General features: G+C 41.2%; 4 protein-coding genes and 1 non-coding gene across 6 annotated transcripts; 3 read left to right on the forward strand and 2 right to left on the reverse strand.

Moving 5' to 3' along the window:
• The first annotated feature begins 119 nt into the window (after positions 1–119).
• Positions 120–18,622, forward strand: LOC110377880 (uncharacterized). Its single transcript, XM_021336922.3, has 15 exons — positions 120–607; positions 1,717–1,845; positions 3,290–3,409; positions 3,868–3,994; positions 14,716–14,842; positions 15,237–15,314; positions 15,703–15,789; positions 16,039–16,157; positions 16,248–16,334; positions 16,414–16,798; positions 16,887–17,085; positions 17,251–17,329; positions 17,405–17,463; positions 17,685–17,849; positions 18,107–18,622. Exons 1-15 carry the CDS (start codon positions 539–541, stop codon positions 18,305–18,307), a joined length of 2,031 nt encoding a protein of 676 aa, XP_021192597.3. The 5' UTR covers positions 120–538; the 3' UTR covers positions 18,308–18,622.
• LOC110377881 (collagen alpha-1(V) chain) lies at positions 4,915–11,798 on the reverse strand. 2 transcript variants are annotated; one of them, XM_049847527.2, is made up of 7 exons: positions 11,610–11,798; positions 8,971–9,097; positions 6,354–6,530; positions 6,179–6,293; positions 6,017–6,095; positions 5,288–5,899; positions 4,915–5,059 (listed from the first exon to the last, which is right to left on the reverse strand). In XM_049847527.2, exons 1-7 carry the CDS (start codon positions 11,617–11,619, stop codon positions 4,929–4,931), a joined length of 1,251 nt encoding a protein of 416 aa, XP_049703484.2. In that variant the 5' UTR covers positions 11,620–11,798; the 3' UTR covers positions 4,915–4,928. The 2 variants fall into 2 exon arrangements, with proteins under 2 accessions (XP_049703484.2, XP_049703485.2); XM_049847528.2 differs by having other exon boundaries at positions 6,179–6,275; positions 11,610–11,797.
• On the reverse strand, positions 14,401–14,471 carry Trnag-gcc (transfer RNA glycine (anticodon GCC)). Its single transcript has one exon. It is a non-coding gene; the product is annotated as a tRNA-Gly (tRNA).
• Positions 18,623–20,319: 1,697 nt separating the features above from the next.
• LOC110377872 (uncharacterized) lies at positions 20,320–23,587 on the forward strand. Its single transcript, XM_021336911.3, has 3 exons — positions 20,320–20,653; positions 21,859–22,058; positions 22,230–23,587. Exons 1-3 carry the CDS (start codon positions 20,634–20,636, stop codon positions 22,781–22,783), a joined length of 774 nt encoding a protein of 257 aa, XP_021192586.2. The 5' UTR covers positions 20,320–20,633; the 3' UTR covers positions 22,784–23,587.
• A 212-nt stretch (positions 23,588–23,799) lies between these two features.
• Positions 23,800–27,364, forward strand: LOC110377895 (organic cation transporter protein). Its single transcript, XM_049847523.2, has 6 exons — positions 23,800–24,127; positions 24,408–24,636; positions 25,642–25,897; positions 26,019–26,642; positions 26,853–27,034; positions 27,141–27,364. The coding sequence occupies exons 1-6, from the start codon at positions 23,940–23,942 to the stop codon at positions 27,297–27,299; spliced, it is 1,638 nt and encodes a 545-aa protein (XP_049703480.2). The 5' UTR covers positions 23,800–23,939; the 3' UTR covers positions 27,300–27,364.
• The last annotated feature ends 357 nt before the right edge of the window (positions 27,365–27,721 follow it).

The raw sequence follows: 27,721 nt of genomic DNA on the forward strand, positions 1-27,721 counted from the left end.
AGCCCACAGTGTCGAAGGCGAGTGGTCTCGACACTTCGCTATCATGAGTTGCGCAAGCTGCCGACACCGCGTGCGTGGAGCGCACCTCACGCGTGGGCAGATCATAACGAGCCGCTTGTGAATGGGTTTATGCATAACGACCCAAATAACCCGTGGCTTTGATCGTAAACCCAGCGGTCGCGGATTCGGGCCGCGATGTATCCCCTACTCCCGAATTATCCGTGCAGTGTTCCAGCGGCCGGCGGTCCCCGCGCGCGCCAGCACTCGGCAATATTAGCCGCACATATCATAACGTTGTCCATGCGAGATTTATAGCCGAGGTATAAATTAACCGCTGTATTGTGGGATCAACGCCGTTTGATCTGTTATTCGCATCAGTGTCGGCCGCGAGGTGGAACGTAAACAGTGGGATTTATGTGGTTACGTCGGTGGTGGATGAGCAGTGCGCGAGTGAGGGTCATGTGTGACGTCACGTGGTGCGGGGCTGGTGTGCTGGAGAGCAGAAGCGGTGGCTGGTGAGGAGTGACAGCGTGCCACCATGTCGCGGCGGGAGGCGCGCGTCGAGCGCGCTGACTATCCTCTGCCTCCACCCAGCAAATGCGCTAAAGTAAGATCCTGTGTTTAGTGATCATTCAGTAGGCTAGTGATTAGAAGTCTAGCTTCTATTCTGCGTGTTCGTTCATGGTTCACGCGTTTCTGTTTTGAGTGGTTCAGATCGATACCGCTCCTTCTGTACCCATATGTTTGGTACGTGGGGCTATGTAGAGCACCTACTTAATCACAAAATATTAGACGAATTTAAAACATAGCTCTACAACAGTTTAACCAGTACACAGGCAGGTGCATTTGTAAATCTTCACTGGCCTAGAAAGCTGGTGGTAGTTGAACTCCTTGCGAGTGTTTATAGCAATAATACACTCAGCTAATGACTTGTTTTGACACATACAAACATACACAGCGCATGCTCAGTGGGTAGCAACGATATTTTATTGGTGTATTTTTTTGTAAATCATGTGAACACGTCAGAATTCTTTTTATTAAAATGAAAAGTAAGATGAATTAAAAAAAAAAGTTTTTTTTTGAAGCTAGTATACCAAGTAGTGTGTTTAATGTCAAGACAATCTGTTTGTGACTACTTATATAAGGTAATCAAATATAAGAGTTCCTAATGGATGGTCTCTCTGAAGTCCACTGAAAAGTTAGAAATGTACAAGTAAGTGTGTAGCTAGTAATGAACAAACTATCAGCTAATTGACTTGATACTGTTTTGTATACAATGGATTATAGGTTAGGACATATTAATTGCTCTATTTCATTGTACGAACAGAACTCCTGCGCAGAGTAGCAATTAAACTAGAAATAGATTTGCTGCGGATAACTTTGTACATACTACATATATTATGTTCTGGATTCTGAGCCTGACCTTCAATGTTCCCTTAACCCTCGCCTGCCGTGATAGAAGCCACTCTTCAATCACGTAACATACGCTTATCATAACCTCATTATTCAGTTCAGTGTTCCCCTGAAGTGTGTCTTGCGTTTACCTAAGACGACCCATTGACCGTATCTCCCTATACACCCAAGCTATAGTATAGCTACTTCCTACACTCATTGTAATTTAACGGACACCTAAATGGGTTATTTAGTTGCTCCTGTTTTTTTTTATTCAATTCCAATAATAAAGCCCTTTCACAAGTAACTGTCCGTGTCTGCCAGGTGCTGTACTACACGTGGAAGCTGTGCTCGGTGGTGTTCTCGCACTTCGTGATGATCAGCCTGGTGGTGGCCTACTGCATCCTCGGCGCCGTCACCTTCGAGAAGCTCGAGGCTGAGCACGAGAAAGAGGTACTGTCACACTCACTTTTACAGCTAAACTACATATTTACTCGAAGAAACAAAACTACTATGAATGACGATACACGTGTGCCGCTGATTGTTATTTGCATTTCGTATCAATTAATTGTGCGTTGATTTGCGCCGGTACTTTTCTGTTATTCAATTTATCCCTTTCATAATAACATCAGCAGTTTTATGAATTTTAAAATGTAAAACATATTTCTTAAAAACTAAAACAGTAATTTATCAAACCGGTCTATTTCCGATGTTGTCGCTATAAATTACGTTATGGGCTATGGCAGAGTGCCACAGAGTACTCAAAGTCAGCTGATTGACGGCCGATATGCGACCAGTTGTAGTAAAAACCTATGAAAGAGTACAACATAAAAGACATGATCTTACACCAGACGACAATAAATGTTAGTTAGAGAGGATCCAGTGAAGCTATTTCGGGACTAAGACTTATTCATTAAATATGTCACACGCGACAAACTAAATAAAATCGAGAATGTTTTACACCAGTCGGTATGTTTAGTAAGCATATGCTTTTATAGCAAGTTTCAATTAGGAGCATTTGCTCGCGATAACAAGCAGGTGCTACTCCACGAGTCAATTAAAGATGTGCAGCAAAGTTCGTACTGCTATATGTTGAATACTTATTAGAATATCATGCAACTGGCGGCGTATTGCTGTTGAGTGCAGATTCTGTTAGGCATGCAAGCGGAGGCGCGCGCGTCAGGTGGCTGCCTCGTAAACTTGCTTTATATTACAGCTTTCTGAGAATTCATGCTTGTAAAAATCAACTAAAGAGTACTTAAGCCAAACATTCTAATGTTTAAATTGAAATAGACACAGTTTTATGGAGCTTTCTATAGTTCTTGAAACATTTTAAGACACATATAAGAGCTAAAGGTGCTTTTCCTATCTTGTCTGTGACTTGTTCATCCATCAGTACAGCTCTGAGATAGTGCAGACTGTATGTGGGAATGTGCGTCACATCTGCTTAATGATATTCAGCGCGAATCAGAATGTTTACAAACACGTCGGGGTCTAGCTGTCTTCAACTGTGGACTGTGTTTGCGTTTATATGTCCAAATGTACTATAATTATGTAGTAACATTAACTAGACTCGCACATGTCCAAACAAAGGTAATATAAAGAAATAGATACGTGAATAAACACCTAGTGTTAGGTGACCAACTGGTGTTAAGATTCCTCTGGTACAAAATACTTCTTATGATCCATAATTAGATAGGTTCCTGTGTTTGTTTGTACACATGGACGATATTTGAAAACGTTGCTACGACGGACGTGAAACCAATAGCCGTGCCAACGTCCCGTTAATTGAGTATAATGTCTACGTCAATGCCTAATATCGTTCATTATAATAGCAAGAACAGGTAGGTAGGTGGAGGCGTTATGATAGTGAATGTAAGGAGTTGGTGTGATGCAGGTGAAGCGGAACATATCGCAGTTGCGCAGCAACACGACGCAGAGCATCTGGACGATGACGCGCACCGTGCCGCTCTTCAACCAGACCAACTGGACCTGCGAGGTCGTCGACATGCTCAAGGTACCTACGTACACACCTAGAGGATGTCTTCCCTGAGCGACAATATGAGCAGGAACTTCTACCAGCCTACTATATACCTGCCTACATATTTAGGTATACTTCAGAGAAAAATACATTTCTATCAAAGATTTCAAAACTTCACACATGATTATCTTCATGAAACACAATTATAGCCCGGCAGAGTCACTGACACCCGAAATATCCAAGGTGAAATATTTTCACATTCCACTCGCACGCACCTGATCCGATGTGGAGAGCTATGAGTAGACGAGCACAATGCCGGAGTGAGCACATAATACATCAATCACTTTATAGGCGCGTGCGAAGCGATCTTAACAGCTTTTCATTGATGTTTTCCTATAGAAATATTAAGGACTTACAACATTGGCTATGAATATTTACTTCAGGAATATTTTGTGTTGGATCATACACGTCATGAATAGTTATTGTTGCAACAGGACTTTGAGAACGCGATCTTGCTGGAGATGAAGGTGCGCGGCTGGGACGGCAACGAGAGCACCGACCACATCCAGTGGACCTTCACCGGGGCGCTCTTCTACTCCATCATCGTCATCACCACCATCGGTGAGTCCCATCATATACACACTGTAGTATTTCTATTTTTATATTTATCTAGTCTATTTATATTTTATCTTCTTTTATCTTACTATTAAGTGTTACTTCTTCTATGAAAAATGGTTGGAATTTATTAACCATGGTTGATATCGTATAGTTGATGATTTTTAAATTAATTCAATAAATTCTTAAGCAATAAATAAATGTAGTCATATTTCTAAAGAGGTTTGGAAACAGCAATAAAATTTAGGTACGCAAATATGCAATAAGATTTCAAAATTTTAGGTTTCCAGCACAATATGTGTGCATGCTTTAGATTTAAATGCATACCGTTGGGTAAGACGAGAAGGCTCACTATGCGCGTGTACTTTGCGCATCCAATCCCGTAACGCCACTTTTGATATAACTGTACTCTGCTGCATAAAGGTGGAAGATGCGACAAATTCCTGTCCAGATAAGGGGTGTTGCTACTGCCCAGGCCTATCTAAATGGAATGTTAGTATGGAATAGACTGGCAAGTACCTACGATGGCTAAGACAAGTTTGTTTTAGGTAATCAGGTCAGTTGAGCTGATTCTATGTGAGTATAATGGTGAGCTAGGTGTTGTACCTTCTGTCGTGTACGGCTAGCGTGTGTCGGTGCGGCGAGCTGCGCCGGCGCCTGGCGCGCTGCCAGCCGCCATCCGTCACAGTTTTTATATCGGACTCTATCACTCGCGCTTATTTTACTCATAAATCCGACACATATGACTTTAGGAATGTCAGTTTGTTAATTTAATTGCCGCTATTGGCACTCATGCTCGGCAGTTCAAACAGCTTAGGACGTTGACAATGTTGACTCTATCAGTGACTTAATGTTTGTATTTTAGCTGGAACCGTAATTATAAATAACAATATTTGGTTGAAGAAATCAAAAAAGAAAACAAAAAAGAGTTTGCGACGGTTTATTGTTTGCAGTCACACATGTTCGCGACGGGTTGAGCGTTCCGCCGATGCTTGTGTATCGGAGCGGGGCTGGAGAAGTCGCGCGGCGCCCACGCCGGCGAGCCGGTCCTCCGCCTGCTGTGTGCGCAGCCTGCAAGAGTCCCAGCCGTCACACTCGCACACAGCGCACAGACTCGCCACACACAAAGCTGGGTTTATTGCAGTTAACACTGACGGTGTATTCGTTACCAATTAATCAAAATACTGCATGCTCACGATGACGGTACACTGCAGTCTTAAACTTAAACAACAACGACGTGTACCGAGTTAGTTCCACACTTGTATTAGTTACCACACGACACATGGCACATTTATTTACCGTAGTATCTCGGACCTATCTGACCGGTGGGTCCACCGGGACCCACTAGGATTGGGCGACCGGGTCCAATGGAGCCTGTTGGGCCCCCTGGGCCAGTGAGCAGACCTGGTTGTCTGGCAGGGCCAATGATGCCAGTGGGTCCACCCGGTCCGACTAGTACATTAGGTCCACGTCCAGTCCTGCTAGGTCCAATGATTCCTGTGGGTCCGCCGGGGCCAACTAGTACTGGACGTCGGCCGTATGAACCCACTATTCCTGAGGGACCAACGGGTCCAACTAAGACTCCTCTTTGTGCACTTTCGCTTCGAGTTGAGTCTGGGGGTCCGTTGGGGAGGGGGCCGACGATGCCGGTCGGGCCTTCGGGGCCAACGAGCACGCCAGATTCTATTGGCTTATTCGGCGGGCCTACGGGTCCTGAGGGTCCCGAGGGGCCGATGAGTACGAGCGGCTTGTCGAAGACGCCGATGTGCGAGGAGTCGTGGTCGTGGCCGGGCCCGTACGAGCCGAACAGGCCGCTGTGCACGGAGTTGGGCGGCGGCGGGAACGGCCGCGCTAGGTTCTCGCGTCCCGGCAGCAGCATCGGACGCTGGTCTTCCAGTTCATTGAAGAACTCTGTCGACAAATCGACTGATAACTAGATTTCGTAATATTATATATGTGTACGCTACTATATAACACATTAAGAATTATTCTTAATGTTTTGATAAATCTATAATAGTAGGTGCATACCGGTGTTCTGCGGCGTCACCCTGTCTTTGTTGCTGGGTCGCGGGTAGCAGCACAGGAACTTGCCGGCACCGCACGCGCCCTGCACACGACAACAACACACTTTAACAATACTGTTTATAACAAAAAAAAGTAAATGTTCGAGTAAGTACACAAAGTTCATACCAAGGAGTCTGGTCTCGGATCGCAGTCGGGGTTGGAGACGCACTTGCAGTATTGCAACGAATCGAGGGTGCCGTCAGAAACCGTAGTTTTCGGGGGGCTAGAAACAGCATTATTTCTACATTATTCCAATGAATTGTTTAGTACATTAGGAACCTGAAAGTATATTTATACGTACGTGTGCACGGGGTAGATGGCGTTGTCGTCGACGCGGTAGGGCGTGCGGTGCGCCTCCACGCGCACGGGGTAGCGCCCGGAGCCCGGCGGCCGGTTGTAGAAGCCCTCCGTCTCCTGCGGCTCCTTGAACGGCGCGTCCGACTGCACGCGGTGCATGCCCTGCATCTTCTCTGGATCCCTGGAAACAATACCAATAAATCATTATACGTCTTAATAATAGCTCCAAACATACATTTGGAGTATGTCGCCATAATCAATAATAAGAAGTGATCTATCAGATGAGGCGCTTATGATGACCCTGGTTACAAATCGGGGACGTTTTTGGTATGTCCTTTCGTCACTCCATTATAATAAAATCAGCTGATATTAAAGGCGTCGGTATGGTTGGTATGTTAGAGAAACGTTACCTTATTTCAAGCATTATTACCACAACACAATGCCAATGGGAAATAAAAAGTATCGTACAAATAGCTTAGATATTTCCTATGGTTGCAAAGTCCAAAATCACTTCGCGTAATGAGAAAATTTCGCAAACTGTACCACTTCGCAACTAAAAGATCGATCCGTCATCGTTGCTAAACGTAATGTAACTAATATTACATCATATCAAACTAGTTAATTTTAACTTACTCTAGTTTTCAATACATTTGGTAACACCGAGGTATATTTTTTACTAGAAAACTTTTTATAGATTTCGCGACAGAATTTCCTGGAAAACACCAAACAATCGATGACTCAGCATGTCGGTAATTCTGTTGAGAGCCAGTATAATGATTGTGGCGTGCCTTAGTTTAGGTCCGATTGCAATTAAAGTTAGATACTTAATTAGGCGGCTTAGATCAGCGTTGCGTGTGCAAAGGGAAAACTGCATCTGTGAGCAATGTATGTATCCTGTGTCGTGACAAGCATTGAAACAATAGGCGCTTATTAAACACAGTGTTATCTTTTTGGAAGAATTGTACGTCTCTAATAAATATTACAGTATTCACAAACACTTATTCTGTATAAAACCTGACGTAAACGCATTGTCGCCTGAAAGCACTGACACTCGTCATACGTCACGTGTGCATTATTGTAGTGACAGTAACAATTACAGGGTCCTGCGGCGAATTACTGCAAATTAGCGAAATGAGCCGTCAGTGACGCAACATCGTGGGAGCCATTGTGCAGCAGTGGAAGTCGGCCAAGGCGCTGCCTACCCGACTGCAACCAGATCTACTAACCACTCACGGCAGGGTTTTCCCTCAATAACGCAAGCTCCATTCGCGATCAATCAATACTTTCGTTACCTTCAAGAATAACAAAACATCGAAAACTGTAGTAAATGGATGAAGATAAATCGATAAGCTTCAGTTGGACAAACAAATAGTAATAAAGAATAGGATGTAATGAAAACCTCGAGCTAAGTATATGTTAGTACCAAAGGTTGGCAGCGTGCAACTACTTAGGGTCTAACTATTGATAGGTTTTTGTATTAGGCAGTCCAAAAAATCCTCATTTAGAGCAATGATTGCTCAAAGGTCTGCAACATGTTTTCGATAAAACAAAACGTTTTCGATTTTGTTTATCCATCATCGAATCTGTTCTCTAAAATAAGTTTTCTTTGAGCTAAATCTTCTATGGTATAAGGAAATGGAACATTCAAAGTTCTAACCTTAGATGAAGAATAAAAAAAGCTTAAGGACAATATTTACGTATGCTGTATGGATGGCATTGGTCTTATACATCTTGGACAAGGATTTGCCATAAGCGGTTTATTTTATCGCGAAGTTTGATAAAATCTGAATATCGTAGGGGCCAAGGCGACTCATCTGTCATCGAAATTACTCATCTGGGTCGCATTCATAAACTGTATAAATAAAGAATCCCTCGCCGCCGTCGCGAATAGTGCTAACCTTATCATAATGTACAAAGGCTGGATAGTTCTATTTCTTCAGCAATAGGCAGATGCCAATGGTTTACTATACACAGTCGTTCTTGTTATCTCACGAGATAACTCTTCGATGAACAATGGTAGTAAAACTATTGTAACATTTTTGCTAAACAAAGTTAAGAAGCATCTTAAGCTGTAGCTGAGTAGTGGTCGAAAACAATTGAACTGTTAATTACACGAAACAGAACAATAAGACAACAGTAACACTCCTAGTATTTCGTAGTACAGTGTACATGTGGATTACACAGTGGTGAGAACTCGTTACATTTTAGGGTGTGTGTCGTAAGAGCTCAGTACGAACAATCCACGCCCAGTCGAGCTAGACGGAGCTGACTGATTGCCAACACGTTACAACAGCCTACGAACAGGTGTGGTCTCTTCAACCGTGTGATATACTCATCATGTAACACGAGGTATCTGCTGTGTCATGACGTTCAATAGACCTACGAGTTTTAAGACGGTTACTTAAACTAGTACTTAACAATATACCTAATAAGTTATGAAATCCCACAAACCTCAGTGTTCACTGTAATCTTGACCTGTGGTTAGCTAGTTTCTTGAAGAGATATTTTATTTGCCAAAGCACTGAAGTACTTCGTCAAGTATTGGTCAGTATTACCACAGGTAAAGATACTCTTGGCAGTAAATTGGTTTGATATTGCTCGACAAGTGTGTGTTTACTTACCTGTCGTCGCCAGATTCGATGAATCTCACTTTGGTGTCGATGCGGACTGAAGCCGCCGCCTCGCCTTCTGGCCAGCGCCACTTGGCGGAGCTGCTGGCCACCAGCAGCACGCTTAACCATAACACTCCTGGAATAGCCAACACACATACATGAGACGTCATATTATTATTTGCTATATAAAGCAATGGCTAGGCAACAGATGCACGTTGTTTATGATCTTTGTAAGCTTTAGAAGTATCTGCGAAAAACTGTTACTAAATGAGCAGCTTTTGTTTTTGCCTAATAAAACAAACAGCAAGGGATCAGGTTTTTTGTGTAAAGATAAACAAAAAACAGAAACCGACGATATTTAATTAAGCAGCAGCTAATGGACCGAGGAAACGAATCCACTTTTTCAAGGATTGTTAAAGTTTTGTAAGTACCTATTAGCAGCATGAGTCACTCGGATATGTTGATCGCGTGATTGTAATAACATTAATAACTAAACAACAATTATGGCACACTATGACGACAGGAGCTAAACAATGAATCAGAGCTCTAGAGGTACGTAATTAGGATTACTGAAATAGATAACAAAGAGTAACACGGGAGGCCTTTGCAATGCAATCTTGAATGAATAGATATCATGAGAGATATACGTAATGAGGACAGGACGCATCAAGATATAAGTGTGTCCCTACTAAAAACTGTTGCAATTGCTCTATAGAACACAAAATAGATAAGACAGGAAGGAGGACTAAAAATTACAAAGCAAAAAAATATCATATCAGTGAGAGGTTTTATATTTAAAAAAGACCGAGGTGGAAAGGTATTTAGGTAGCCTATTGTAAAAGCGAACAATCCCTAAAACGATTTGTTTGTTTTCATAGAGTAGATTTATCCAATTTTGAATGATTAAACCAAAATGATCATTTTAGGGACAATGCTATGAGAGTATTAGATGGTAGTATTACATATATGGCAAAGTGAAATAACACTTTTACAGAAACAGATTAGCTTATTGCCGATTGTGTGAGTACACACTCATGCGCAAGCACGTGCCACGTAGCGGCGGCAACGAGGAACAGTTTACAAATATCGCGGCACTCGCCTCTTGCTGTTGTTGTACCAGTGGTCCTTTATCCGCGTTCTATCGGAAATGTTCGGCGTTTGGAAAGGACGCCGGTACCTCTGCACTAATGATTGCATTGCAAGAGAACAATTAGAGCGTGCTGGGTTCAATCACTTATCTCAAGTTAGGAAACTGATTGTTCAGATATCCTGTAACGAAAATTCTTAAAAACAGACTTCGGAAATGAGAAGGTCTGTTTTGAGAAATTTGTTTATTATGGTCTATTCGGTAATGTAAGAGCCCGGATGTTGTAAGCGCCTGACACAATCAGTCCGACACAAGATAAACAACAACAGATGATGTCACAAGAGACAGTTGATGTCACTGATGACCTGGTAGATGAGCACATGACGACCAGCAGGGACCCACTGAGCTCATGTACTACGTCATTATTACTGGATGAAGAGAAATGCGCATGAGATGAGCGTTACCGATACTTCTAGTTGTTATCATTAAAATTAGCCTAACTGGCCTTAAATGTTTTTAAAATTCGCAATTTTTACACGTACCTACTTATTTACAAAAATCTTAATCGGTTGAATTGCACCGGCGACCGTGCAAAGGTATCGGTATCGTATCTTTGTAGCATTTCTCAGGCTTTACAAACTCTGTTAGTACCAAACATTTAAACCGGCAGTTTGACGTGAAAATGCGACAGATAGAGCAACTTCCACATTTATGTTATATGGACCGACCGAAGTTCTAAAGAGTTTGTTTCCTTGAACGCGGTAATCTCAGGATCGATTTCAAAATTCTTTGTTAGCTTCTTCTTATCTTGTTTATCAAGGAAAGCTTACTGTTGATCCTAGTTCTTACCTAGTTTCCACGGAATGCGCCTGAAACTGTTGGCATGAGCTAGTTAGAAAATATTTACGATCTTAACTGTTTCATACAACAACATTTCATATTATGTACAATTTCCGTCTGCGATTTTCACCAGATAAACAAAAAGACTTTTAAATTAGATTTAAATACATACTTCACACTGCTTTTAACCGTGTTTTCACGTAGATATCGTTAAGATATTCAATGAAAATAATATTCCATTATTTTAACATTTCGTTCAAAAACTAGTCAGGTGGTAATTTTGGACATTAATATCGTGTGCACCTAAGATATGATAGTGCACATTGAGAAATAAGCTGTTTTATATCTAATGTCCTTTTTTGAGATTTCCACCTATTGCAATTTCCCAACGTTAGTAAAATGCAAGAAGCGTATTCAAATAACTTCGCGTGTATGGCGGCTGGAGAGTGGGCGGGCGGCTCACTCACACGGGGTTGCGCAAATCTCAAGGATTTGTTTATAAGCATACTAGGACTTTATGACGTTTAAGAATTTAGAATTATATTTTATTTACAAAGAATTTACAATTTACTAAACATATAAACGTATTTTGTTAGAGTACAGACGATCAGAATTTAAGAAAAATATTGATTAATGTGTCTTTTAATTATAAAGGACGATAGTTAGATTGTTAAGCACAAATTAATAAATACAATTGAAATAAATAATAAAAAATACGAACCAATATTCATTTTGTATAAATTGGAACTTCCCTTCGTTTGTGGTCGATGTGAATATTGAACATATAATTGTTGTAATATTATTTTCAGTACATCACTATAGTTTTGTAATGCCACTGTATGAGCGACTGGTCTGCTCGCCCTACGTTATGTAACTGTGCTCTGAGCTGCTGCCCGCCACTGATTTCAGCTGCACTTGCGCACGCGCCGCGCCGCTAAAATACCGCATGACACTGAATTGCACCGCTCCAATATTTTGTAATATGACCGTGTGTATCTCATAATTTGAATTGTTTTCTTGTGGCATGCATGATTAGATTAGGCTATGCCCCTTCGTAGAATAATTTGGCGAATACTGCAAAAAAATTGGGCAAGTTCTGTTATTACAATGTCACAAAGTTTTTGAAATTGAAAACACTCCTATTAAACACCTCTCATATGTTGAAATAAGTAATTTTACTTCTCAAAACTTTGTATGAGTTTGTGTAGGGGTTGGTCATTGAAGTTGTTTCACAGCAGCGTTTTAGCGGCGCGGCAGATTGCTTGAAACGTAAGCTGAAGGCCGCGGCGTTGCTCTCGCGCAGGCGCGGACACCATCATCCACGGTGGTGCCGAGACATTCCCGAATTTAGGAAGCTCATTACTTTGTGAGGTGTACGTGTAAAACGTGTGAAGGTATACTCCAGTCAAGGGTTAGGAGGATCCAGATCTGTTTTGTTAATTTGTTTATTAGCCCTAGAGCTTGACTACCGATGAACCAGATTCAATTTTTATTATTTATGTTTTTTTTTGTTGTTTATGTAATTTTTGTTATTTAATTAACTGGTGGTCTCATTAACTGGAATTTTCTGCATCTTTCATCATAAATGCTGCTAGATGCCATTCTTAGTATTGTTCTAATCCTTTTTTGGTAGGTAGGTAGGCTGACGTTACTTGCGTAAAATTTATAGAGAAAGGCTAAGACAGTTCTTAGAAGCAAAAACTTTACTTCAGGGGCAGCATTGTCTGTCTTTACTAAAAGCTAAGGTGTCCGTCAATACGTCGACTACATGGTGTCCATACACCATCAGTTGGACGTTGGGGAAGCACGGAGGCCGAACTGACGCCCGGTGTAATGAGCTGCTGTCGATGATGACCCAATTACGAAGCGCATCCGATAACATTAGTATTGTTTTCATTCTGGCGAATAAATTCGGCAATGAGGTGTTCCGATATGAACAATGCATCAGACAAGTTAACGAAAGCGGCCAAATGCCACTGAACGTCTTTGATGGTGCCCGTCCCCTTTGGTGGTTCGTGGTATTTGTCGTCTTATTTGGCCAATTAGATAGTTTGCTATACTGGTCTGGTATATTACACCAGAAATACTACAGAAGCTAATTAATTTGACATCAACTAGTGTTTATTTTTTTATGAAACTTCTTCCTGTTTGTTTTATTTTATTATTGTTTTCAAACCTATAACAATAATAAAATAAAAATAAAACTATGCTATTCCTATTTACTATTATAATAAAGGAAATACCACCGTAAAGAAAAACAACACTGAACAATCATGCAGACACTTTTCTATAAAACCTGTTCCTTGAAATATGCGATTATTTCGACATCCCAAAAGATTCGAGTTTTATAGAGTTTGAAAATGTTTTATGTTTAATTTGCTTGATTTATTTATTACCTTTCCTACTCGCAGCTTATGTAACTAAGTATTCAGCAGTTATTTTTTATCAAAAACCCTAAAATATGGTTTATATATCAATATAATATTTTTTTATGTTTTCCCTAACTGCGCACCATTTGAGTTACAATTATTTGAGGAGGTCGCACAAGAAGCCGACCTCGGTGGTATCCGCTTCAAGCCGCGACGGAAACAGATCGATTTCACAAAAACGTTATGTTATCTATAAACTTGGATTATTGATCGCAGATAATTATATCTGTATAATTTGGTTTTGTGCTTTTTGTCGGTCAGGGACTGGTAATTAGGTAATTACACATGATTTGGGATGTCGGTAGTTTTGGCCGAGGCTGTGTCTACACGGAAGATTAAACTGACAACAGTAATCAATTGAGCGTAAATGAGAACATGTCAAATGTTATTTTTCTTACGCTAAATATTGTAACTGACGTTGTTATAGTTCCTTCATAAGCTACATTGCTGGTATAGTGTTTTGTCTTTCTTTTCCGTGGTTTTGTATGATAAGCAGTGAGATATAGAGATCAAGGAACTAGCTTGTGGTCAAAATGAATGAAGCTAGTTCCATTATTTTTTTGTTTAGAGTGTGGATTTATTATAATGAAAAAAATAAATAAATATCCAAATCATTAGAATAAAACTGATCGGAATTCCATTATATATAAAAACTCCAGGAGGATGTCAAGGCGAGGGAATTCATAAATACCTATCTTAGAGAACAAAATGACGAGACATTAATCCATAATTATACAATTGTTATTGTTCATTATCCACGTCCTGCAGAGGGCATGCGTGACGCACTGACGCAGCACCGCTGTGTTCTAGTAACTGGCGCGAGTAGCTCACTGGCAAGTAGTAGTGGCCCAAACGCATGGAATTCCCAGGCGGTTGCGATACTGCAATAAATTCTATTACTCTATTACAGATCTACTTGTAAAAGAATGGCGTAACACTCCATACCCACACTAACCGTTGTAAAAGTAATAAAAGTTAATCGTTACAAAAGAAACACGTTGTTTTTTCCAGGTTGTTAATAGAAACACTAAAATTAAATTGCAAAATAAATGTATTTTAATAAAATAGAATCCAAAAAGAGATTGCATCGGCCGGGAATCGAACCCGGGCCGCCCGCGTGGCAGGCGAGCATTCTACCACTGAACCACCGATGCTCATGTGTGTTACTTTTAAATAGCGGTTTAGTCACGTAGCTGAGACGATGACATCACAATGTCCTCTTAACAAGTTTGTGAGAGTGATCGTAAATGAATAAGATCGTGTTGACCGTGACCGCATGATGATTTTTTTTTACTTTTCCTTATTCATAAAATTCTTAAGTTCTTTGCTAAACATGGATGCAAACAAAGTTAACAGATATATTTCTGAAGTGAAGACATATGGATGTTTTGTTTGCAGGTTACGGGCACATAGCTCCGAAGACGCAGACAGGCAAGGTGGTGACGATATTCTACGCCATCCTGGGCATCCCGCTCATGCTGCTGTGCCTCTCCAATATCGGTGACGTCATGGCCTCCTCGTTCAGGCAAGTCCTGCTATTGGCTCATTAGTGAGAATTGGGACTATAGTTATCTCTCTAATATTAAAATAATTTTTTAATATTTGTTAGTTGGCTTAGAATTTCTAGGTATAAGTATATGCTATTTACTACAAATTTTACTAGGTACTTACTTAAATTATTTATACATGAAACCAAAAAAGACATTTATGCATTATGTACAAAAATATTTAATAAATTATTTCACCTGAATAAGGTATAATAGAAACACGCTATTAGAAGTATTGCTCACAGTAAAAAGTAGGGGCGTTAATTTTTTAAGTCTTATACCGAAGATTACTAAATAATGTAGGTACTGATCAGTCGCATAAGACGGTAAACAATATAGTTTATTCTGTACTAATATAATAATATTGTGTAGGTTTCTGTATTGGCGTGTGTGCTGTTACGTGTGCACGCGACCACCGAAGCGTCGCCATAGACACCATCATTCTACCAGGTACCGGGTCCACTTTCCATATCGTACTTTCTAAGCTTTATACATATTATGTAGTTGATAAGTAGTTTGTCCATAAGCTATGTGTTGATAAGCACATAGGAAGTGGTGAAGGGTGGGCGTTTTGAGGGCTGATTTTGTTTTTTTTTGACGTTCGAAAAGTGCTGTATTGCAGCCAGTTTTGAATAAATGAATTTATTTTTTATTTAAATAGAGATTAAAGGTCTATGTTCACCTGCAACACAAACATCAGTATTTTTAAAACTGCAGTAATTTTCTTTGAAAATTAAACAGTTGTTTTAAGACTACCTTTAAACGGACTTAAAATAATTCTGTCGGTGAACTTGAGCCTTAGTGCGTAGTAAGTAACGTAAGGGTGTTGTGTACACAGGCGGTCGGTCCGCGGCGGCAGCACGCGCGGCTCGACGCGGCGACGCGCGCGGCCTCTGGAGCGCGCACATTCCGACACCGACTGCAGGTAGGCAACCATTAACACCTGCTACAACCCATATATTGTGTTTACTGGTCAACATTATTATTCTTTATTGCACACACAAATTTTTTTTGATCATCTTTGTTGTGGAACAGCATAAAATACCTTCCTTTAATATTTTAATCAGTTGACTGCTGTAGTCATCATCTCCCGAGCTTTTTCCAAACTATGTTGGGGTGGGCTTCCAGTTGATTGTTCTAGTACGGTTTGTATATTATCAACATGTTCGGCCAGGTATCGAGACAGTGGTTACAGCAGCGGACGCGTGCGTCGGCCCCGGCAGCCGCCGCCGGCGCACGCGGCGTCAATGCCGCGCACCAGGTCACAGCCGCCGCTGCACGCGAGACCACACGGTAACACTTAAACTAACAAACATTCATCTACTCCAGGTGCACTATAGTTAAACGTGTCTGAAACTAAAATGTGGTTTGTTTTGACCGTAGCCGCAAGAGATTATGACATAGAGGATCCCTCACCAGTTCGCTATGAAAAATATAATAGAGAAAGTCGAGATACTTACGATGAAGATGGTAAGTTTCGAATTCAATTAATATTCAAAATTGTATCTTAGTCTAGTGTTACGTTTCCTTTAACTATCTTGTTTTGAAGAGGAGTTTCCCAAGATTTCCCTGCCGCTGCAAGATCTCGAGGCTGCTTTAAAAGAGCTAGACAATCACCACATGAAGATAGCATCGTCAAAAGCTGAACTCAGGAGCAAATCTTTGCCTCGACCAGCAAAAGCCAAACCAGAGTATGGCCCTAGACGAGACTTTGATGATCAGAGACACTTTGATGATGAGCCTAAGGACATGTTCGAGATGCATGACTTACATGACGTGGACTATGAGAACTACAAGGAAAGGCAGGCGCTGGAGAGAGAGCGCCGGAGAGAGAGAGAGGAGCTGTACGCGTATAGAGACCGCGGGTACGACCCTGAAGATGAAGACTTTGAGTTTGATTATCCGAAGGGCAGGAGGTCAAGACGAGATTTGAGGTAAATAAGTGTAACTCACAACTTAATTTGCTCTGAAATATCAGTATGGTAAGTTGAAATTAAATACACAATCAATGTCAATCAACAGATCGGAACGTGGTAGATCTGAATACATAGAGCGTGAGGAGCCGTGGGATCGCACTAACAGGCGCCAGCGCCGAGCCCGCTCAGCAATCTATGATAACGAGCAGCGCTGGGACGAGGAGCGGCCGCCGCCGCCGCCCGAGCCGCCGCGCCGCCCTCTGCGGAGGCTGCAAACTGTGGACGACTCTAGATACCGCACGCATGTATGTACTCAAATAACTGTCTCTTCTTCATTTACGAGAACTTTTGTGTTCTACCAACATATTTTGTATTTATGATTGTTTTCGAATTGGCAGAGGCAGCTTAGTGCTTCCATACAAGGGAAGGAGGATGTCTCGACTGAATAATAATTTTTATTTAATTCACAGACGCCTTCAGTGGAAAGAGATGATTGGAGTGATGACGTGGAGGCAGTGGTGGTACCTCGTCGTGGCAGGCCGCCTGCAGGTGAGCTCATTGTACATCGACATACTACACTTATTAATATTATACTACTTACTATGTCTGTGCGTTTTGTTGCAGCGTGGGGCTCTCGAGCGTCTGAAATATACCACCCACCTTCCGATGTCGTAAAAGAGGAGGTAAGTTATTCGGGTTATTCCAGATCATCGTAATTTTTATCATATTATTTTGTTATAATCAGCTAAGCAATAGAATATAGAGTTGCCTTCCGTCAATAATGTGATGTAAGTAATTAATATTCGTGACTGCGTGTAAAATGTCTGCTGTGTAATTTTAAGCAACACCGATCTTTCTCAAATCCCAAGAGTAGCACCAGGTCAACTGATTATCGTTTGATCAGATTAAGCCGGTGCCGATCTGGCTGTGTGTGTTCCTGGTGGCGTCGTACATCGTGGCGGGCACGTTTCTCTTCAAGAGCTGGGAGAGCTGGGAGTACCTGGACGCCGCCTACTTCTGCTTTATCACGCTCACCACCATCGGCTTCGGGGACTTCGTGCCTGCACAGGTGAGAGACATCTTTGCACACATTGTTATGTTTAAGCAAAACCTTTTTCTTTGTGTAATGGCTACATGCAACAAGTCGTTCAGTCATTAACAAATTTTTAATCGACATCCCATTTGTTGAAAAATGCAACTGTTACTACTACAGTAACGATAACCGTAACTGAAAAAACCGATGATAATAAGGGTTTAATTGTCGTGTTTGGGAACAACGATCCAGTGGTATTTGTAACGATGTCTCTAAATGTTTGTTATTCCCAGGGTCAAAGTGTGGAAGACACGCAAGCGGCCGTGCACTCGATAGCGCTGTGCTCGCTGTACCTGCTCTTCGGCATCGCACTCCTGGCCATGTCCTTCAACCTGGTGCAGGAGGAGGTCCGCGCCAACGTGGCCGCGCTCGCCACCAAGCTCGGCATCATCAAGCCGAGGGATACTCACCAGGACTCTGACAGTGACTACTGATGGTGTACGGTGTTGAAGGTGCCTTGCCATTGGACTGTAAAGAGAAGTTCACGTGTTAGGATTCTCTAAATAGAAATGTACCTACGCTACTTAGGTATTGCAGCGATAGATCGACAGCAATCTGTTGAGACTAACTTTGACAAAGTGGTTGGCGTTGTGTGTGATGAAGAAGAATTTGATCTTCTGTGTACATACCTAATTTTAATAAGGAAACTTAGAAATGTACAAGATTAAAGCATTTACCCATTGCGATTTGCATGCAATTATTGAAATATGTTTTGTACTACAAATTGTGTTATTGCAATAAATTGTATTTATTTTCATAAGAAATTATTTTTCCTTTAAATCCGTCCTTGTTTACATAGGTAAAATATTAATTATGCTGATTCAACGCCTGACTACGTAGGTAGGAACTCGTTCACTTCAAAAGGACTGTTAATGCTCAATAAAATGAAGAGGAAAATAACAATATTTGTCAGTTCAGAAATTAGAATTTACGTAAGTTATTACCCACCCAAAACAAAAATGTGAAAGACTGCCAAGTTCGATAATATGGGAATGCTTCGCCTATAAAAGAAGTGAGATCTGAATAAGTACCAAGTTCCATACACATACCTCAGTTAAAAATAGTTACTTTTTAATGATGTTACTTGGCAAGTTTTCATACACCTTGTTATAAACCTACTAAACGCAATGAATCAAGTATTTAATTTTCTATTAAAACTTGCCAAGTAATCATCATTAAAAAGTAACTATTTTTAACTGAGGTATGTGTATGGAACTTGGTACTTATTCAGATCTCACTTCTTTTATAGGCGAAGCATTCCCATATTATCGAACTTGGCAGTCTTTCACATTTTTGTTTTGGGTGGGATTTCATTTATTTTTGTAAGGCTGTTTATTTTATTTTTTTCTTATTATTAAGTTAGTTAAGTAAATGTCTCATTTATACTATCTTTCAGATTTTTAAATATGCACTATGCTTCTTACAAAGAAATGAACTAGATTAACTAAATGGAATAGATTTACCAACTGACTGACATGACATGTTATCATATATTATGTACGTGGATCAAAGTTACACATTCGTTATTTTCGAAAGTGACTCACACTTGGCCGTTTTCAGATTTTTATTTTGACTAAATACAAACCTTTGTACCATTCGAAGATATATTATATAAATATAGATAAATTTAGATCGTTTTAGTTCCTTAGGGGTATAAATTTACACTGGGTATTTTACACCTTCATTATTTTGAAACCGACTCACACTTGGCCATTTTCAGATTTTTTCCTTTACCTTGACATAAAGACCTACCTCCATGCCAAATTTCAAGTCAATACGACCATTGGAAGTGGTCTAGGTTTTTGATGAGTGAGTCAGTGAATCAGTGAATCAGTGTATAGTAAAAATAGCGATTTTCTGACGTCAATATCTCAAGACCTACAATAGGTATATTAATGAAATTTTGTATTTTAGATAAGTGAGGGGGTCTCAACAGATACTAGAAATTTGATATGCGTAAATAAAATAGATTTTGAGTTACAGGGGGGTCGAATTTGGCCCTAAATGGTTCGTGTAATATAACCCACGGCCGGTGTGTCGCTTTTTTTGCTCGAACTTGGCGGACACACTGCCGTGTGTCTAGATTTTACCTTTGTGTAGGTTCCTATTTTACGCGCCAATTTCCACCTATAAAAAGCCTTATGTGGAAGGTAGATAGAATATATCAAAGTAAATAGTATGCTCGACTTTGCTTATACGTGGATCCATTTAGGTACTTTGGTCGTTGCTTAATTAGGTTCCTACCTTACATTTGTCAGAATTGTTATGACAGGTACTATGTTAGAACATACTTATTTTAGAGTTGTCATAGATGTTCATTTGCCTTTCGGTTGTACTATCCCATCAGAAGTGAACAATTAATACAAAATGAATCATGAAAACAATGCATCATAGAGTGACAATGTGTGGTCATAATACAGTCATCAGTGTCCCAAAGTAAGGTGAAGGTGAAGCAGCTCACGGCAAGGCACGGCGCTATGTTGCGACACTTCCCACTCCGGCCCGCGGCGTTGCCGTTCCTCGGACCGGATAGCGGCCGTCCGGCGCGCCGCCGCCGCTCCGCTCCGCCGCCGACAGTATTGTGTAAACCCGCTAGGGGAATATACGCATTTTTGCACATAAAAATACCAATCCATATTCATATTCTCGTCACATTTAACCATTTAAAATGTTTTTTAAGTAATCAGCTACGAATTCTGTGAGAAATTTCAAGAGAAACCGCCATTTTGAAACCGGATAGCATCAGTTTGAAGATCGATAATGTCGGACTCGGACACAAGGTGGGTGATCGTTTGATGTTGTCTCGTGAGCACGGCGATACATAATACGTAGCACTCATTTCAACTAGATTTTCATTAACTTTAGATAACTGAAATGTTTAGTTATATGTTACTTTTAAATTACTTTCTTAAAAACATACGGACTATGAAGTAAGTAGCTCGAAAGATCTTTGTCTGCGCTTAGGGCCGCGGCCAGTCTATTTTAGTCCTTAAGCCGAGGGCAGTTAGGTCGGTGTGGGTTGGCGCGAAACTCAGTTCAATATTGTACTAAGTAGTTCAAGGTTACCGTTGTTTACCCACGTTCGCTTTCTTGTTTTCCGTGAACTTTTGGAGACATTTCATGCAAAACAAATGATAACATGGTGCTTGGAGCATTTGCTAAAGTTAACTTCACCAAAAGAGAACACTAATGTTGGTTACTGTTTACGGTCAATATGATCTGTGTGGGGTAAAGCTTAAGATCATACTTGTACATAACACAAGGTTGGTTTTAAACAAAGTAGGTAGGTACTCATTCAGAAAATAGGTAGTACTTGATTTACCCTGAATGACTCCCGCACAATCTGTCAAGTTAGTACTACTGTCATAAAACAGTTATTTATTTAGGCTGTTCTTGGAAGGGTGTTTCTTTTGTTCTCACTACACAATAGGTAAGAGGCCACCTACTTGGTTAAACTTTTCTCTGAACTTTGGCTCAGAGGGTCGTCTTCATTGGATAAGTCTGCCCAAAACAAAGGGTAGGACTACGATTCAGAACTGTTCAGTAATCAGTGGTCTATTCACACACAGTCTCCATATAAACATAGAAGCCTAGTAGGCATCTACTTACCTACGTATGTATAAATGGTACTTACTCTATCGCAGAACAATAGCTAGTTAATTTTTCGTAGTAAAAGTACCAACCTACTTTCTTCAATCATAAAACATAACAGAAAAAGTATTATAAGTCGACCTACCTATCCAGTCTCTTCCCAAAGAGAAGTATTGGTATCAAGGCTTGGCGCAATAAAGCCACAAACTATAACCACGGGCGCCTTATAGTCGGGGCCTAGCTGCCAAGAATGGTTGGGACCAGCCACTAGAGAAATTAAATATGTAAGTGAATTGTAACACCCTTGTTCATGTATCTACTGGAACAGCTAGTTTTAATGGACAATTTAATGGTGTTCCACATAACGATAAAGATGAACATGACCATATTTCAGCTCGAGCAGACAGCGCTTCTCCAAGAAGATGATCCCGACGCGCGAGCTGATCGCGCAGGTGCGCCAGCGCCGCTGCCTGTGGGACCGCCGCCACGCCTCCTACCGCGACAAGATCTACAAGGACAAGTGCTGGCATGAGATCTACCTCGCCTTCGAGCCCGCATACGAATCGCTCAATGACACCAAGAAGAATCTTATAGGTCAGACATTTTTTTTCAATTCTTATGCAAATATAAAATTCTATTAATTTTCGTAATGACAATTAATTAATTATTCATGAATATGTAAATGACTCACCAAAAAAGAAAGACCTTTTTGGAGCACATTGTCTTATTTCTATAATAATCATTGTCATTGTAAATTACTTCCAGGTAATATAATCACAAGGAAATGGTACAACGTGAGAGACTCATACGTGAAGTCGCGGAAGCCTGGCGTGCGGAGACCCTATCTATACGCCCAGGAGTTGGAGTTCCTAGACCCCATCTACCTTCTGGACAGGAAGGGTAACGAAAAGAGCTTCATAGAGGAGCGCATCTCCAACGACGACGAAGCAGACGCGGATGCGGAGGCGGACAACACGCACAGCTGGCTGCAGGAGGTGTTCGTGGACATCTCCGAGGGCGAGGGCGACACGCAGCCGCCGCCCGACTGCCCCCCCAAGCGCGCCAAGCTCGAGTTCAGCAAGGAGGACGGCGACGAGAGCATCATCAGCGTCCTCGCCAACCTCATACAGAAGGAGGAGGACGAGGACCGCGCCTTCTTCAAGTCCATCACTCCCGCCGTCAAGACGCTCTCCGACAACGCCAAGTTTGAGTTCAGGATACAAGTCATGAAGCTCCTACACAGTTTGAAGATAAGAGACCGCGACGTTGTGAAACTTAAGAGAGAAAGGACTTCCAATGTGGACTCAGATAGCGACTGATTGTTGATTATTATGTTATGTGTAATCCAAACTAATATTATAAATGTGAAAGTAACTCTGTCTGTCTGTCTGTCTGTCTGTCTGTCTGTCTTTCTGTCTGTCTGTCTGTCTTTTCTTCACGCCTAAACTACTGAACCGATTTGTGTGAAATTTGGTACAGACATAGTTTGAAACTTGAGAAAGGACATAGGATAGTTTTTATTACAAAAAATGAAAATAAAAAATAAAATTTATTCCGGACATATAGCGCCATCTATTGGTCAAATCAAAAATCTGCTGGTAGTCACTATTCCACGCGAACGAAGTTGCGGGCAAAAGCTAGTTATTAAATAATTTTAAGTAAGTAACACTATTTTTCTATTTCAAGTGTTATTATTAGACAGGAATCATTAATTAATTATTGTGTAGTAAGAAGGACGTTGTGACAAGAAAGGAATAAGACAACTAAGTTATCGGAAGTGAATATAAATACCAATTTTTTATTTTGTCCTTAATCTAAACAATTAAGTAAGATAATAAAGCGTGTATCTTAACTCGTGTTTATCTTGAGGATTATAAACAGTGCGTTCCACGCTGCTTCAAGCTAATGTAACCCTTATAGTGAACAATCATTTTCTCATTTTATTTTATTTTATTTTATGATTTTGTATTCTTTTTAAATGTTTTAATTTTGACTATTTGTATGTTTTAGTTTATAATTTTGTATGTGTTAGTTTTTTCTTTTTTAATAATGTAAGTAGGTAACTGAGTAACTTACCATTTTTTAATAATTGAGAATTATGCCATTTCATACCGATAAAATTTGCATGCTGAATATGAGGCGAGATATGAGAAACATAATTGTATTGTAAGACCTATATTATACCTAACCATATTTCAAGCAAATAAATATATTCTATTCTATTCTATTCTATTCTATTCATATCGCCATGCGGATCTCTATTGTATCACTATTTTCCTAATAAATTAGCGATAAACATATCTACATAATTTGGATAAATAAATTATATTATGATGAAGGCAAATGCGAACCTTGGAATGACGCGGGTTTGATTAATCCTAGCTTTATTTGGGACTTTCATTGATGTGGCGGTAGCGCGCGCACGTGTCGCTCCGCTAGCTAGGGAAGGATCTGAGGAACGAGGGAGCAGTGACAATGGCGACGGAAGAGAAAGGGGAAGCGAGCGCGTTCAAGCCGGTGGACCTGGACAACATCCTGGTGGAGGAGGTGGGGCAGTTCGGCAAGTACCAGATCGTGACGTTGCTGCTTGCCGCCTTCCCCGTCATATTCTCCGCGTTTGCCTCCGGGGAATACATTTTCACAACCGCTAGGATAAATACGAGGTGAGCTTAAATAATTGGTTTTTATTTGAACTCAATGAAGAACTGATCATCTCATTTCTTTTTTATTTCTTTTCATATTCAATCGCATCCACTTTTCAATAATTTCGTTAAGTATTTGTATATGAGAACCATTACAACGATAGTCGATGAAATAACTAAAGCTTGCTAAGAATTGACAACAGTATTCACGACTGACTGACTGACACGACTCCGTGTTCATATACTCATAAGCTTACTCGTGGGTAAACTTGAGTTTGAGTATTGTGTACACTGCTTGCAGATGTTTGATACCGGAATGTGACGGCTCGGACCCTGAGTTCTCCCCGAAGTGGGTGCTGAACGCGATCCCCGCCAGCGGCAACACGTTCGATGGCTGCGAGAGGTTCGGCAACCTGACCACCCCGCCCGTGGTGCCGGAGGGCGAGTGTCCCGCCTCGCTGTTCGATACCTCCAGGACTCAGACATGCGATAGCTACGTCTATGAGAATCAGCTCAGCGTAGTTTACGATGTAAGTATGGAATCTTGTGGAAGGTGCCCTTACCTAGAGCGATCATATTCCAAAAGAACCAGTGGATTGAGTGACGAGACAGGAAAGGCCCGCGATATCAAACAAGGACGATAAATTGGAATTCAGATTTTATTGCCCACTGGGGAGAATCCAAATTGAAAATAACACGTTGCGCTTATCCTTTACATTATTAATCGTTTGAAACTAAATGCGAAAACAAAATAATTCATATTATTTACATAATCGCACATGTTTTGTATTCAGCTGTAAATCTTTCTATCGTCAGATCTGTAATTAACTTATCGTGCCGTAATGGAATTAAATTATGTTTACTGATGTCAAGCTAGATATCGAACAGCAGTACAGTGGCCCACATCAGCATTCTAAAAAAAAAAAAAAATTCCCCCAAATAGAATATAGGTATAATACATTCACATAATTGTGAATTGTGATAATTGTAAAAAAATATGAATTTCCCATTTAGAAAGAAATGCATCGTGCTCATTCAGAGATGCTCGTACCAGCATACCTACTTAGTTAACCCTTGAGCCCTTGAGAAAATCGTAGGCACATTTCTTGTGTTGCAATATTGCTAGACTATCATAATGGGATTTCATAGGCGCATCGGCTGATCCATTAGTCTTAGTAACATAACATAAACTTGAAACGGCCGATGAACGTATATTTAGGTAATTAATGAAGCAAATAATGCCTGCTATCGTAATCCGAGTGTCGGCTATCTTTGGGATAATCTGTCGTTATTTATTATATTCAAGCGTCAATATCGATGATGCTCTCGTCATTGATAACATATGCTAATTTTATGTGGCAACCTACTTTGTAAGATGTGTAATATAATACTGTCCATATTGTCAAAATATCAAATCAATTTGATGATAAAAGCGGTGCCCCCAGAGAAGAATTCGTCCTATTTAATTAAACACATCCCTCCTTCACATAGCTTCATATCTACTTTTTTTAAAATTGCAAAACTCTTGACTTCAGTTCGACATGGCATGTGACGAGTGGCGTCGTTCTCAAATCGGATCTATCCGTACGATCGGTACTCTGCTGGTGCTGCCCATCACGGGCTACATCTCGGACCGCTGGGGGCGGCGCGTGGCGCTCACCATCAACGCCTTCAACACCGGCTGGATCGGCCTGGTGCGCTCCTTCGTCAACTCCTACGAGTGGTTCCTCACGCTTGAAGTGCTCGAGTCCTCCGTTGGTGCTGGCGCTTACTCCTCTTGCTACATCTTGGGTAAGAATATGTGAACAGCGTCTCTTCTTATGTTTTTGGATAGATCGATGAATAAAAATGCAATAACACATTGAAACAGATTTTTAAGGGTAAATCTAACAGGTCTAATTTAATATTCTAGTGACGGAGTTGGTTGGTCCTCGGTACCGTGTGATAGCGGGTGCTACAATCTCGACGCTGTTCGCTCTGGGGCAGGTGATACTGGGATTCATCGCATGGGGCGTGCCAGCATGGCGGCCGCTCACGCAGGTCCTGTACGCACCTCAGATCCTCGTCGTCAGCTACTTCTGGATCCTGTCCGAATCCGTGCGTTGGCTCATGAGTAAAGGCCGTTACGAAGAGTCAGAGCAAATTCTTAAAAAGGTTGCCAAAGCCAATAAGAAAGAACTCTCAGAGAAGAGTTTGCAGGCGCTGCGTGATACTGCCGAGGCTGAGAGGACAGCTGAAAAGCCGAAAGAACCTTGGCTGGTGTTTCTGGTGTTTAAATCCCGTGTGATATTGTCGCGCTGTATGGTGTCACCGATTTGGTGGATCACGAACACCCTCGTGTACTACGGCATGAACATCAACTCGGTGAATATGTCGGGTAACGGTTACCTGAACTACGTGGCGGTGGCGGCCATCGAGATCCCCGGCTACTGGACCGCCATCCTGCTGCTTGACCGCATCGGCCGCAAGCCCGTGCTTATCTGCGCGTACTGGCTCTGCGCCGCCTGCCAGTTCGCTTTTGCATTCATGCCTGAAGGTAAATAATTGGTATTAGTAAGAGATTTTTTTAAACTCGACTCTCGACATATACAACAATTCTTGACAATTTCAGTCAATATGTTACCTCTTGGTAATGGTAAAACTGAGTGTCAGACTTTCTGACTTCTGACGTCCCGTTATTATTTGACTGTTGTATTTATGTCGACGATTTGTTTAAGAATCTTGAAGCTCAAACCTCCCTTGACAGGTAACGACGGTTTGCAACTGGCGCTGTACCTGTTCGGCAAGTACTGCATCGCGATCGTGATGACGTCGGTGTACGTGTACACGGCGGAGCTGTACCCCACCAAGTACCGACACAACCTGTTCGCCTTCTCGTCCATGGTGGGCCGCCTCGGCTCCATCACCGCGCCGCTCACGCCCTCGCTCGTGAGTATCTGTTCGATGCCAACAAACTAACACTTCCTTTGTTTACTAGTATTCTCTTTAGAACTGATGATGATGCGACCTTCACAAACTCCTTCGTGTATTTCAGGCTTCGGAAGTATGGGAGCCATTCCCGTCAGTGTTATTCGGCAGCTTTGCCCTGCTCTCTGGCGCCCTCATCTTCACGACGCCGGAGACGCTGGGCACCAAGCTGCCTGACACCTTCGAGGACGCGGAGCAGCTCGGCAAGACCAAGCCCAACACGTGATCTCCATCACACATGACACTAGAAATTTATTATAATAAATACTCGTAAATTATTTGTTTTTAAAATGGCAGTTTTATTTCCGCTGTGTAAATCATTATTAAATATTTAATTAGATGCGAACGACGGTTTGACGACTGATACGAAATAAGTTAGGTAGTAAAACAAGTAAGTAGGAAAACAAACTGGACTTAAATAAAGTCTACTTAATTTTACTGAATTTTTGAACCAACCTCTCGAGTATGAGGGCGCGGGTTCGAATCCAGGTCAGGCAAGTACCAATGCAACTTTTCTAAGTTTGTATGTACTTTCTAAGTATATCTTAGACACCAATGGCTGATAAAAAGGTGAAGGAAAACATCTTGAGGAAACCTGGACTATATAGTCTGAAATCACCAACCCGCATTGAGCAAGCGTGGTGATTA

Source organism: Helicoverpa armigera, chromosome 7 (assembly GCF_030705265.1).
Source record: "Helicoverpa armigera isolate CAAS_96S chromosome 7, ASM3070526v1, whole genome shotgun sequence".
Lineage (NCBI taxonomy): Eukaryota > Metazoa > Arthropoda > Insecta > Lepidoptera > Noctuidae > Helicoverpa > Helicoverpa armigera.

Coding starts and splice junctions, on each gene's coding strand:
- LOC110377880 (XM_021336922.3), top strand. CDS start 539: ATGTCGCGGCGGGAGGCGCGCGTCGAGCGCGCTGACTATCCTCTGCCT. Junction 16,335..16,413: donor AGATACTTACGATGAAGATG/GTAAGTTTCGAA, acceptor CTTGTTTTGAAG/AGGAGTTTCCCAAGATTTCC. Junction 17,330..17,404: donor TCGTGGCAGGCCGCCTGCAG/GTGAGCTCATTG, acceptor GTTTTGTTGCAG/CGTGGGGCTCTCGAGCGTCT.
- LOC110377872 (XM_021336911.3), top strand. CDS start 20,634: ATGTCGGACTCGGACACAAG. Junction 20,654..21,858: donor ATGTCGGACTCGGACACAAG/GTGGGTGATCGT, acceptor ACCATATTTCAG/CTCGAGCAGACAGCGCTTCT. Junction 22,059..22,229: donor CACCAAGAAGAATCTTATAG/GTCAGACATTTT, acceptor AATTACTTCCAG/GTAATATAATCACAAGGAAA.
- LOC110377895 (XM_049847523.2), top strand. CDS start 23,940: ATGGCGACGGAAGAGAAAGGGGAAGCGAGCGCGTTCAAGCCGGTGGAC. Junction 24,637..25,641: donor AGCTCAGCGTAGTTTACGAT/GTAAGTATGGAA, acceptor TCTTGACTTCAG/TTCGACATGGCATGTGACGA. Junction 25,898..26,018: donor CTCCTCTTGCTACATCTTGG/GTAAGAATATGT, acceptor TTAATATTCTAG/TGACGGAGTTGGTTGGTCCT.
- LOC110377881 (XM_049847527.2), bottom strand. Junction 6,531..8,970: donor ATCGAATCTGGCGACGACAG/GTAAGTAAACAC, acceptor TATTGTTTCCAG/GGATCCAGAGAAGATGCAGG. Junction 5,060..5,287: donor GATAGGTCCGAGATACTACG/GTAAATAAATGT, acceptor GGACTCTTGCAG/GCTGCGCACACAGCAGGCGG.